This window comes from Mercurialis annua, linkage group LG8 (assembly GCF_937616625.2).
Source record: "Mercurialis annua linkage group LG8, ddMerAnnu1.2, whole genome shotgun sequence".
NCBI lineage: Eukaryota > Viridiplantae > Streptophyta > Magnoliopsida > Malpighiales > Euphorbiaceae > Mercurialis > Mercurialis annua.
In genome coordinates this window covers 32,848,045-32,861,558 of record NC_065577.1, presented here as the reverse complement: position 1 = coordinate 32,861,558, position 13,514 = coordinate 32,848,045, and the positions used below count along the sequence as shown (strand labels likewise).

Sequence of the window (13,514 nt, the reverse complement as noted above, 5' to 3'; positions counted from 1 at the left end):
TTGTAAATTTTTTAGACTTTAGTTTGAACTGAAAGTAGATGAGAATGAGTGTTGGTATGAATTATAGTTGCTTCAAAAAGGTGAGATGGAGCGTAAAACGCACTCACCAGAAAGTAAATTTTTTTCCTTTGAATCACTCGGACATAAAAGAAATTACTATTCCGCTAGTGTTGACTCTAGGAACATAACTGTTTAAACTTTCAGTGGTCAAGGTTATGAATAGGGCTTATAGCCACTTGAAATTGTGATTAAGCAAAGTACACCGTTGATATTTGCATTTTCTAGTTTGATTTTTTTGGTGGAAAAGCTAGATGACATTTCAAGTAGATAGAGTGTTCAATTGAAAAGAAATTAAGAGTGGAATGGAGCGTAAAACGCACCCACTAAAGAGATGGAGCGTAAAACGCACTCAAAAAGAAAAAAAAATAGAACAAGCAACTTTCTTCATACTTTTACTCACGATTTTTCGATTTTTAGTTCATATTTTAGTTTACTAGATTTACTTAGTTTAATTATTCGAATAAATAAAGGCTTGAGATATTTTCTTTAATTGTTTTTGTAGGTCATCTAATCATCGTATGTAGTGAATGATTTTTGTAATTTGGTTGGTGTTGTTAACTTTTCTTTAAGTGGTTTTTGATTACTTGATCTCTTGCTATGATTCTTGGGTGTATTGATGCGTTATAGAACTGGCTAAATTCAGTTTGCTTGAGGACAAGCAAAAACTCAAGTGTGGGGGAATTTGATAAACCATAATTTTACGTGTTTTGTTAAGTATATTTTGATTTAATAGTTATGAAATTATGTACATTATGGTTTGATTATATCCTAATTTGTTGAGTTGATTAACTTTCTGTAGGATTAAGCAATTGCTGAATGAATTGAAGATTACAGGCAAAATTCGCCATTTTGGAGTAGACTTTACCTCCCAGCCGGACCTGTAGCCTTACCTGCCAGCAGAACCGGCCAAGAAGCAATTTTCAAGACTCAGCCGGACCTACCAGCCAGACCTGCCCAGTAGAACCGGCTGGAGGTCCGGTCCACTCACAGCCGAGAGCTCGAAGCCAGCCGGACCTACAGCTTGACATGCTTGCGGAACCGGTCGGCAGGTCCGGTCATGCACAAAAAAATCGCCCGATTTTATTAGGTTTCCTTGAGACTTGGGGACTATAAAAGGCAAAAACAGGAGCTGAGTTAGGTTCGATTTTTTACACAGCTCAGAGACCGTTGAAGCAGCCACAAGGAGAAAAAAAGACTAATTGAAGATTGAAGTAAGGATTCTTGACGATTGAAGGAAGGAATCAACTGACAATTGATCTAACATGGAATCTAAAGAGTTTTTCCTTATTCTCTTTTCATGAACTCTTTCAATTCTGTTTTAGCTTTCCAATCTCAGATTATGTGTAGCTAAATTTTTACATTAGAGTTAGAGATGTAGTTTAATTATGGGATTCATTGTTATTTTATGGATTGAAGTTTTATATTAGCAAGAGATTGTTTAATATTGTGTTTTCAATAATTAATTCTCGTGCTCATCGTTGTTTGATTGTTTGGCCATCAATTGAACTTTAATTAGAAGTTATGTGAAGTAATGAGAGATGAAACATAAATTCTGATCTAGAATTAATTCGCATAACTATCGTAGGATAGAGATATACCTACGGATTTGTGTATGACATATAGGTTGTAATCCTTCATCATTCGATTAAATTAGGGTTTGGATTGAGAAATTAAACTCACTTTAATTGAATAGGCTTTCTTGATTCGAGATAATATTAAAGCAATTTTGAATTCCGTCACTGAATCACATCAATTCCATAGATGACAATGTATCTTATGATTAAGTGAAATCTCGAAACTCCAGTGTTCTTCGCCATTAATTTATCTTTACATCTTAATTTATGTCGTTCTATTTACTTTAGTTGATTAATTTAAACAAATTCAAGTCAAATTTATAATTGTCTTAGCTATAATTAAGGGTTAATTTCTAAAAAAATCACGAACTTTACACGAAGTTTCATTTTAATCATGACCTTTAAAAGTTGTCATTTAAAGGCACGAACTTTCATTTTGTTTCAAATCTATCATTTCAGTATATTTTTATTGACTAAATTCTTCAATAAACCATTAATGAAAGACCCAAATTATAAATCGACATTAAATCTTATTATTTTTAAGTTAGAGTATATAGGATTAGGAATTTTTGGTTGGATAAAATACACCGGATTTTACTTTGACGATAGATTTGAAACAAAATGAAAGTTCGTGCCTTTAAATGACAACTTTTAAAGTTCATGATTAAAATGAAATTTCGTGTAAAGTTCGTGATTTTTTTAAGAGTTAACCCTATAATTAATACAAATAATAGTTGATCCGTTGTCTCTGTGGATACGACCTTGTTTGCTACGATAAATTATGCCATTGCCCAATGGACTATAAATTTGTGTGTCACTTGATATATTCCGACTTATAGGAAAAATACGTTACAAACAAATATATTTTTTTACTAATTACTTAAAAACACCTTGTCTTGTATTTTTTTTTTGCGTTTATACCCCGACTTAGGAAAAAAATTCAATTATACATAATTTTGAATTTTTTATTTTCACCTCTCCCTGAAACACTAAATTGATCTTTTTTCATCTAAAAAAAGTTAACATAGTCTTTCATTTTTAACCTACATTCTAATTAGACGTTAACAAAAACACCATCTTCTTTAAAAAATCAACTAATAAAAATTATGTAATTTATATAAATTATTAATAATTTTTTAAATTTAAAAACCATGAAAAAATTAAATTTTACATAAAAATTAAAAAATTCCAACCCACCGCAGGAGGAGCCACCGTCCTCCGCCCACGGAAGGAGGAGCTGCTGCTACTCCATGGAGGAATAGCTCGTTCCTCCTTCCATGGAGGAACATATCGCTGTTCCTCCACACAGTTTTCCTCTTTTCATGGAGGAACACGAAGGAGGAGTAGCAGCTCCTCTTTTCATGGACGGAGGAGCTGCTGCTCTTCCTTTTCCTAAAGGGGGACGGCGGCAGTTCCGCCGCACTCGGGCGGAGGAGCAAAAAAATCCGAAAAAAAATTAATTTTTGTTGTGGAAAATTAGTGGCGGATTTTTAAATCGGAGAAGTATCGTGGTAGATTGAATTTTTTTTAATAATTTAATTTTTTTAATAAACATGTTAAAAAAATTAATCATTAGAATTTATTTAAATTCTTGTAAAATTTAAGGACTTGTTTGTATTTGTTCAAATAAAAATAAATATGATAAAATCCTTCTATTTATTTGTTATTAACGTTTTTATCCTTAAATTATTTAAATCGTCAATTGTATCCTTAGTTGGGGTAGAGGTGAAAACGAAAAACCCGAAATAGGGTATAATTGAAATTTTTCTTAGGTCGAGGTATAAACGCACAAAAAATACAAGGTGGGATATTTTCAAGTAATTAAGTTTTTTTTTACAGTAATCTCTCACGTTATTATTTTATTTGAAACTTCTAATTCAAATAGGAATTTTATATGTTTAATTTATGTATTATTTTTAGTTATTAAGAATTTTTATATAAAAATTCTTAATTTTTGGATTTGTTTTTTTAATATATTTTCATTATTATTTTGGACTTATATCGATGAGTCTCATTCATGGGTCGCAGATGTTGGTGGGCTTTATCAAAAAATCCACATAAAGAAGACCGCGAAACTGCAAAAGGCGCAAAACTCGCACGCTAACAAAAATACTTTTCAATTTCAATTTTCAAAATCCCCTCCTTTACGAAAACCATCTCACCCGTCCATATACACCTACATAAATCCAGCCACCCACGTCAGCAATCCGCATGACACAAAACCAACCAATCACATCCCATCATCCCTCCCTATATAAACAAAACAACCACCAAACTTTTTCATCTCATCGAAATCATTCAAAATAATCTCAAAATCTCAAGAAATCAAAACCCCCTAGAATTCGAAGCAATGGCACCAAAGGCAGCGGAGAAGAAACCAGCCGAGAAGAAGCCGGCAGAGAAAACACCAGCAGCGGCGGCGGAGAAGAAGCCACGAGCAGAGAAAAAGCTTCCGAAAGAAGGAGCCTCCGTCACCGACAAGAAGAAAAAGAGAACGAAGAAGAGCGTGGAGACGTACAAGATCTACATTTTCAAAGTTCTGAAGCAAGTTCACCCTGACATTGGTATTTCCAGCAAGGCCATGGGCATTATGAACTCCTTCATCAACGATATCTTCGAGAAACTTGCTCAAGAATCCTCAAGACTTGCTAGGTATAACAAGAAGCCTACCATTACTTCTCGGGAGATTCAAACTGCTGTGAGATTAGTTTTGCCTGGAGAGTTGGCTAAGCACGCTGTTTCTGAAGGGACTAAGGCTGTCACCAAGTTTACTAGCTCTTGAAAATTAGGGTTAGGGTTAGGGTTTCAGTTTTTCCTTTTCGATGTAAATGATTTGGGTTTCTTGCTCAATTTAATGAAATTTATGATTTGAATTCCTAATTTTCATTTCTTTAAGTCAATAATTTTCCTCTTGATTAAGAACAGGAAGCAGATATTTTATTTGCATTTTTTTCGATTTTTTGCATAATTTATTTTTAATAATTTGATGGGACCCACAATAGGCGCACTTTAGAATTAAAGACCGTGTTATGCTAAGATGTGCCGGTCATCCTGTACAGCGACTTATGGTGTTATCCTGCACCACAAGCTTCCTTTTAAAGATGTAGAAGAGCAGTTGAAATGTTATCGGTTTAGCTAGTTGACAAAAATGGCAACAAACAGTTCTTTAAGCTTAAATTCATGTGTTTGGTTTGAATCAAGAAACCCTAGAAGAAATTTATCTTTAAACTTAAATTTATCTCCGAAACTTTCAATTCTTCGCGTTGTTTCAGTCAATTCAACTCCCAAAGCGAGGTTCATTGCTCGGCGAAAAGAGTCCGTTTCGGTTCAGCAACTCGGGCGTCCTCTAAGTAATGTTAGCAAATTTATTATCAGCATTTTAGTGTTTAATTTTGTTTTTTCTGTTAAAATAATGTCTAAGATTTTTCGAAATTAAGAGAAATGTTTGAAAATTGTTGATGCAGTTGAGTATATGAGTTTGCCAGCAAGTCAATACTCGGTATTGGATGCGCAGAGGATAGAGAGAATAGACGACAACACGTTTAGGTGTTATGTGTATAAGTTTAAATTCTTTGCTTTTGAGGTTTGCCCTGTTCTGCTTGTTAGAGTTGAAGAGCAGCCTAATGGTTGTTGCATTAACCTTCTTTCTTGTAAGGTAATGGTCGTAACTAGACGGCATTTGTGTTTAACTGTTCTATATGTTTTGTTTTCCTTATGGTGCTTTGGTTGTGTGAAACATGATTTCTTTGGTTTTTGTTTGACTGGTGGCAGCTTGAGGGATCACCTATGGTGGTTGCGCAGAATGACAAGTTTGATGGTAAGCATTTCCCTTCAAGTATATATCGTAATCATTTGATTTTAAAATGGTGCGGATAAAGAGGCTTGATTTGCATTGATATGTGATTTCACTTGAGAATTTGAGTTGAATCGATATGTGCATTTCATAACAACATTATTTATAGACCGGGGAATGCTATCAACAATAGAATATATATTAGTCCAGTTTTTTTTTTCTGATTCCTCTTGGTTTTTCCCATGATGATCCTTGTGTGAATTAGTTACTTCTGGAACTTCTTACGGTGTACATTTAATTAAATTGCTGTAGCTTGCGTATGACTAGTTCTGTCAATGTTTTGACTTCAGCAAATTAGTCTTGGTTTATTTTATTCATGTAGAGTTTAGGTTCTAAATTATGGTTATAGTATACAAGTGCATAAAGCATTCATATATTTGCTTTAGTGTGTGTGTATAGAATTAAAAGAGCTGTACTCTTCTTTTACTTCTGAATAAATCCATATTGAGATATGGCTCGGAGCTGAGGAATTCATTTCCTTTTGCTGTTCTGAAAGAAATTTTAAAAACTAAAAATTAGATCTAATACATTAGATGTGTACAGATTACTCATGATTATTGATGGTTAAACAAACTGCTTTCCCTTCATTTCATATTAGGTAATATACCAGTGATTAGAAATTTGTGTTCGGTGTTGGATATTTGTGTTGTTGTGGAAAGTAGTCAGGGCTGTTAATCTCTGCTTCCTTGTTTCCTGTTTCAACTTGGGAGAAAATGGTTAGCTTCTGTTAAACTTGGTTCTTATTTCTTTCTTCTCCATAATTTTCTCCTTGAAGATTGTTAGAGATAATAAAGATGGTTAGAGTATATCCTAACAATTTTTAATTTTTTTTCATTGGTTAGTTATTTAATATTGTATCATAGAGTCTGCAATAGAAATAATAAAGTTCAATTCCTGGCAACTCTCATTTTATTAAGTAGATGTTTGATGAGATTAGGTGAATTTGTGTTTGTTCATATTTCAAACTCAATGGGCATTCACGTACGAAGTTGCGTTAGAGATAATAAAACTATTTGGACTTCATAGTTGGAGGTTCACCTAACAATCTAAACTTTTGGATTGATTGTTTATATAACAGATTTAATTATGTTAGAGCCTGCATTATCTATCTTTTTCTGTTTCTGAAATTGTTGCCTTACCAAGTTGCACCCACTTGATGTGGTACTCGGTACAAAAAATATAAAGGAATAAAATAGAGTTAAAGAGTATGGTTTTTCTATTAAATTATTGAGAGCAGAGTTGCCATCTAGAATTAGAGATTAGTCCATGCTTTGGAGGTAATGGGAGTCTTTGCATTTGCTTCTTACATATCCTCAATGTCTCTAACCATGTGTTGATTTTGAGGATACTTTTTCATATGGCTCTACCTGAAAATAAATTTCTGAAAACCATTTTTAGAGGAGTGAAAGGACAATGATTACATTGGTGATATTCTTACTGATAGCGGAATATTTATAATTGACAAAACAGAAATCAGAAAAGAGAAATACAATCTTCTATCTACATGAAAGATTGCACTGTACTGTTATCTGGGCTATAGATTTTTAATGCTATTGATCAAGTAATTTTCATATTGGTATTTAGTGGCATCATTGAAGTTCAAACTTGTTTGGACAGTATGTTCACCTTGTGTGCAAGTCATATATTGCTGTACCATTTAGTTTTAATGCTCAACTCTTGGGTTGTTTTAGCAGTGCACATATTGTCTTACACGTATGTATCTGTCAACTTTGCTGCTAAAATGAGGACTATATAAATCCATATGTATTTGTGAAGTGAGGGCCCTCTTCAAGATCTTGATCGTATATATTCCCTCCATCCCATAAAGATAGAAAAAATAACACTCACAAGAATTAAAAAAGTAACTAGTTATAGTTAAATTATTAATATACTTCTAAAATACCCCTTTTTTTTTAAAATGAATCATTTTGGATTGGCGATATAAAAAATCATAGTCGCTACATGTAATGCATATGATAAGATTATCAGGACATCAATAGTTTTATCTATAGCTAACATTACATGCAGTTACTTTCTCTATCTTTATAGGACAATAAAAGTGTCAATTTTTTTCCTTTTTTATAGGACGGAGGGAGTATCATGTTTGTAAAAGGACTATTTTTCAGGAAGATGAGTCATAAATTAGGATTAGCATCTGAATTCTGAAAATACATGCAACACTTGTTTTCAGGAGAGCTGACACTGGTTTAGTATGGGAATGCAGCTTCAATGGTGAACTATATCTCTTGTGATAGCAGGCAAAACAACTCATCCGTGGAACAACTTACTTCTGATGCAGTCATCGAGGTACTGGTTGGATTATGTTTAATGAATTGCATAGTTTTTCTTAAATAACCATATGTTCATTAAAATTGTAGATTCATTTTTTTGTTACTGTTTTAACTAATGATATTTAATTTCAGGTTAGCATTGAGGTTCCTTTTGCGTTTAGTGCAATTCCAGTTCAAGCTATAGAATCAACTGGGACAAGAATCCTTGAACAAATACTTGGGCTGATGCTTCCCCGCTTTATGGCACAGGTTTGTTGGACATCTCTGTGAGAATTGCTTATGAATAAATGAAACTATAAGCTACTTGGTATGCTCACTAGAAATTGCTATAAAATTTAATCACAACGTATTCACAATTTGGGCATGTCTTGAAATAGATTGCATTCTTTTAGTATGCTGATAGCTCTTACATATGCATGTGCCCATTAAAATCTCAAAATGTATATGATGGTTACTTGTGGAGGTACACTTCATGTATGATTATACTGAAGTCCAAGGTCTGCATATCACCCACTACTTTTCCATTTCCTTTTTCTTTCTGGAGCCATATTTTCTTCTGCCTAACAAATGTTTCGACTGTGGACCTTTGAGCCTTTTGAGAATTTATATTTTGCATTTTACCTTAAATATAAAGTATACATGCATAAGTTGGATTGTTTTCAAAACTAGGGACGTTCATGATGTATAAGATATACACCTATGAGGTCATATGATGATATAAGGTGAAAAAGTTACCTCCTCTCAGATCTAAGCTTAAATTTTTTCATTTGAATTTATTATTCCTACTGTGGCACAGTTGACGTATCATGATCTTGGTTGTCAATGTCTGTCACTGACCTGCTTCTATGGTTTATTATATGGTTTTCAAAAAGCGACCAGCAGATCTTGTTCATTGTGGATACTGGATAGAACAGCTTTTATGAAGCTGAAGTAAGATTAGTAAAAGCTAAGTTTCCAATAAAAGTTCATATGCATGTTTTAAAATTCAATCATCCTCTTCACTTTTTTTCTTTTGATGAGAGAGCATCTTGTCGATGCAAAGTAGAGCCAAAAATATATTCTAAATATGTAGCATGTAGATAATGAGATACGTTTTGTGGCGGACTTAAAAAATTCTGCCGATATTGCAATTTTTAAATATTTTATTACTCACATCAGCACTATGCTAAAAGTAGACTTTAAAAATTAAGTAGCATGTTGATAATGAAATGCATACACATCATTTTTCAAGAAATAGCTTATAACTCCATGCATGAACTTTGTCAACTTGTATATGACTTCCTTTTTCCTTTACAGAGAACTGAACTTTATAATTGATCACCATTAGATGACAAGGTCCATTCCCATTTTACAGTGATAACAACAAAAAGGTCCTAAAATGACAAAGTTATTAGAGAAGGCACCATATATGCGCTTATGAGTTTATTTTGTGTGCAACGATGGTTCATTTTTCCTTTGGACTTGACACAGAAGATTAAATAAGACTAAACTCGTGGCTTTGGACAAAAGTACGCTCAAAATGACGTCTTGCCTCGTTTTACCCCTTCAGCTGCAATTTGTACATAACACTCCGACAGTTTTCTGTCACCTCATGATAATTTATTGAACATTATAGTAGCGTGATATACAAATTGGAGCTGTGGGGTAAAGCGAGCCAAAATGCGCATTTTATGGGTGTTTTTGTCCAAAGTCACGAGTTTGACCTTATTCAATCTTTTGTTCCAAATTTGGGGGGTAAAATGAACCTTGTTCCTTTGTGAGTTCTGCACATTTATTGTAGAGCAAATTGCGTGAAGCAGATAGTAAGTGGTGTAAGCACCGAGGAGAGTGAAGCATAGTGTGAGTGGTATAGCAATCTGAGTGTGGCAATTTGAGTTTGAGCGGTGTAGGAGCAAGCTGTGAAACACTGAAACTAGTTGGTTTGAAAAATTTAAATGCCGATTTGCTCCTTGAACTTGTAGTCCATAATCAGTTGCTCCAACATTTATTTATCAATCAGCCTGTGAGTTTTTTGTCAATTATCTTCTAAACCTGTTTTCAAACTGACAAATTTGGACCAGTTAATCAAAATTGACAAATTTTAAGGACTGATTAATTATAAAGTTAATTGACCATGAGCTGCTAGTTGAGAGGGAAAATTGTTACTCAAGTCTTATTTGAATTTTGTTGTGGCAAACTACTTATTCAATCGTGCCATTATTTGCATTATAGTGTTGTCATGTCTTTGGCTCTACACTCAGCATATTACAGTTGACCATATGTTTCTATTTGTGCATAGGTCCTTCTTAGGTTTCGAACTTCAGGAACTGTACTCAGTACTCTGATAGATGGGTTGCGAATATGATAACAAGAAATGAGCTCAGGCTCTAGTAGAACATGTTACACTTTAATAAATATCACAATTAGATTACGAGACAATGAATTTGAAGCTACATTAAACAAAAGTATCATGGGAAACTAAGAATTTATTAGTAAAGAGGTCTAAGTGATTTATTTATTTTTCTATCTTAATCGGAAAAGATGAGATGGGATGATGATGGTAGTCATTTCAATGACTTGTTCAAAATCATGACAGGAATAACAACATTTTTCTGAATTAGATCAAACTGAAGTTCTTTCTGGTTAGATTAAAATGGTTGAAAAAGATTGGTTTGGATATGATTGATGTTAGATTTTTCGATATTAATTTGATTTCCCTAATTGACCTGGAAACTGATATATAAATTAATGTGTTAATTTGGTTACATTATGTCATTTTGTAGCAAGTCAATATGATTAAATCAACCGAATATTTTTGTAAATTTTAGTTTGTATTTTCCTTGACGAAGTGTTGTTTTTAAAATAATTTGTTGGAAATTTGGTGTAGCTTGTGAAAGACTATAAAGCATGGGCATCTGGTGATGTCTCAAGGCAGCCTATTGGAACTGGTGAGATTTGAGATTAACGGAGGCTACTGTGCCATTTCTGTACATTTACTTATCTTCCTTATTAACTCCATAACTAGCGTTAATGTCAGATAATGCAATGTTCTTTATTTTTTTAAATTGAAGTTGCAATGTTCGTTCAAACATTTTGATTTGTAACAATCTTTTTTGTCTGATTTAAAGGGTTTTGTTTTAATTGTAGGCAGGTCCGGTCAATAAAATTAATTAATTTTATTTTAATCAAGTGGTAGATAGGGGGTGTTTGGTACCAATAGGGATGGCAATGGAGAGGGGATTTCCCGTTCCCCGTGGGGACCTGCCCCTAATGGGGCAGGGAATCCCCACCAATTACCCCCATGGGTACGGGGATGGGGGAAAATCATTCCCCAACCACGGAGATGGGGAGGGGACGGGGAGCATAGTCCCCACCCCATGGGAATCCCTATCCCCGTCTCCATGGGGACCCGATTTATATCTATGTATATTTATATTATATTATAAGTTTTAGTATGTTATTTATAATTTTAAATAATTTAACATAATTTTTTTTATTAGTTTCTATTTAGTTATAAATATATAATATTATAAAAGGTAATAGTATTTTCTATAATGATTTTTTTTAAATATCTTATGAAAATAATAAAATTATTTATAAATTATATTTAATTGTACGGGGAACGGGGATCCCCATGGAGATGGGGAATCCATGGAGATGGGGACGGGGATGATTTTATCCCCATTAATTAAATGGGGACGGGGATGGGGATTCCCCATAGACGCGGGGATGGGGATGGGGATGGTTTCCCCATCCCCACCCCGCCCCATTGCCATCCCTAGGTACCAAAGTGTTTGGTGAGAACTTTTTTTAGAGCTTTTGGAGCTTTTTGAACCTCCAACAGCTGCTATTTGAAAAACTCCATTTTGGAGCTTTTTGCCAACAGCTGATAGCTGTTTTAATATTTTTAATTATTTATACACAATTACCCCTACTAGAACATATCATTTTTTTAATATATAAAATTATTTAAATTATTTTTAACTCTAATCATTTATAAATTATATAAAATTATTTTATTTATATTAAAACAACTATAATTTAATAATTTTTTTAAAAATTTATTATAAATTTATTAAAAAATATCTAAATAAGTTTCAATTAAATATTGTTTTTTATAAAAAAAATAATTTTTAATATTTTTATTAAATAATATATGATATAATATATTCATAATTTAATAAATAAAAATAAAAATTATGCCCTTTATGGTCATTTTATATATAAACAGCTACAGCTAATTGAATTTCACCAAACACTCATGATCTATCAGCTAGCTACCAGCCAACAGCTAACAGCTATCAACAACAGCTAACAGCCACCAGCTATAAGAAACAGCTGAACCAAACAGGCACTGAATGTTTGTTTATTATAACTAAATAATTGTGGTTAAAAACAAGTGAGGAATGAGATTGAGAATGAAAGATTTTATTGTTATGTTTGTATTATCAAAATTTATTTAGGAATGAAAATGTGGTTGTCTTTTCAATAAGAATTAGAGAAAATTAGACCCAACACCACCAAAAACCTATTTATTCTCACTGTTACTATCCGGCCTATCTCCTTCTTTTTTTACGATCTTCATCTTCTTTTTTGCATATCTCTTTGTTTTGTTTTCTTTTTTTTACTGTTAAAATATTCCTTATTAATTTCTCCAAACAAAACCTAATCAAATCCCTTTTCTATTTTTCCGACTACAGTCACAGCACCGGTCACCAAATTCCACCACCGTCTAACACAACAGCACGATTTTATCTCCGCCTCACCGCCGCTCTCGGCATGGATGGGCTCAATCAAAGGCGTCTTCACATGAAAGAAACCAGACTCCACTGACTCCACAGAATCAATTCTTATGAGTAATTATCGTGCCTAAATCACCATTATTGCTAACTAATTTTAATTTCTAATACTATTATTGATTTAACGTGTTACATTTTTTAATTAGGGTTTGCTGATGAGTTAAAGAATGCAAGAAGAGTTGGGTCGTTTAAACAATTTATAATAGGTAGAAGCAGTGAAGCTACATTTGCTGATGCTTTTAAAAAAATGGAAGGAATTATTAGATAATTAAATGGATTTGATCCGACTGGCGAGGTTTATTTTCTTGATTTCATTTGAATTGTAATGTTTGTTTCGTTTGAACTAGTAATTTAAATTTATCACCGATTATGGTTTTAGGTTTCTTGATTTTGTAGAACTTACAAGTTAGTCAGAAACAGAAAGCGGCGAAGCGTTGTGATTGCACAGTGGCGGAAGCTCTTCGTTCCAATGATGCTACAATAGAGAGATCCGAATTGGAAAAAAATGGAGTATCCGTCCGAACGAGAAAAATTAAAACCGTTATGTTTTGTGCTTTTATTTTATAATTTATGATTGTAATGATTTTGTTGTTGGTTTACCAAATAGTAAACCAATATTTTTAATATTAGTAATACCGTTAGTGAACATTAAAGTAACCGTTGGTAAATTTATAATTAATTTGGATGATGCTCTTGATTTTTTTATGTAATTTTTTTTCACTTGTGTATCTGTAATGGTTTTGTTGTTGGTTAACTTATGGTTTACTAATGGTGCGTTGATAATTTTAGTGAATTAAGTAATAATTCATTTTAACATTTTATAATTTAAAAATAAAACATAGTAATTTTATTTTTAAGTAAACCGATAGTAGACTATTAGTAAACTGTTAGTGAACTTACAGTAAACAAATGTTTAGTAAACCGTTAGTAATTTTTATTTTTAAATGCTTAAAAATGG

The 13,514-nt window shown here is 32.9% G+C and overlaps 2 protein-coding genes and 1 pseudogene across 3 annotated transcripts; all 3 read left to right on the top strand.

Annotated features, from left to right (window-relative positions):
* The first annotated feature begins 3,909 nt into the window (after window positions 1–3,909).
* On the top strand, window positions 3,910–4,514 carry LOC126659824 (probable histone H2B.3). Its single transcript, XM_050353154.2, has one exon. The coding sequence runs from the start codon at window positions 3,985–3,987 to the stop codon at window positions 4,414–4,416; it is 432 nt and encodes a 143-aa protein (XP_050209111.1). The 5' UTR covers window positions 3,910–3,984; the 3' UTR covers window positions 4,417–4,514.
* Window positions 4,515–4,735: 221 nt separating this feature from the next.
* On the top strand, window positions 4,736–10,907 carry LOC126659823 (uncharacterized). Of its 2 annotated transcripts, none has more exons than XM_050353152.2 (6): window positions 4,736–4,984; window positions 5,099–5,289; window positions 5,406–5,451; window positions 7,712–7,794; window positions 7,911–8,027; window positions 10,645–10,907. In XM_050353152.2, the coding sequence occupies exons 1-6, from the start codon at window positions 4,783–4,785 to the stop codon at window positions 10,714–10,716; spliced, it is 711 nt and encodes a 236-aa protein (XP_050209109.1). In that variant the 5' UTR covers window positions 4,736–4,782; the 3' UTR covers window positions 10,717–10,907. The 2 variants fall into 2 exon arrangements, with proteins under 2 accessions (XP_050209109.1, XP_050209110.1); XM_050353153.2 differs by having other exon boundaries at window positions 4,900–4,989.
* A 1,211-nt stretch (window positions 10,908–12,118) lies between these two features.
* Window positions 12,119–13,192, top strand: LOC126659828 (uncharacterized; annotated as a pseudogene).
* The last annotated feature ends 322 nt before the right edge of the window (window positions 13,193–13,514 follow it).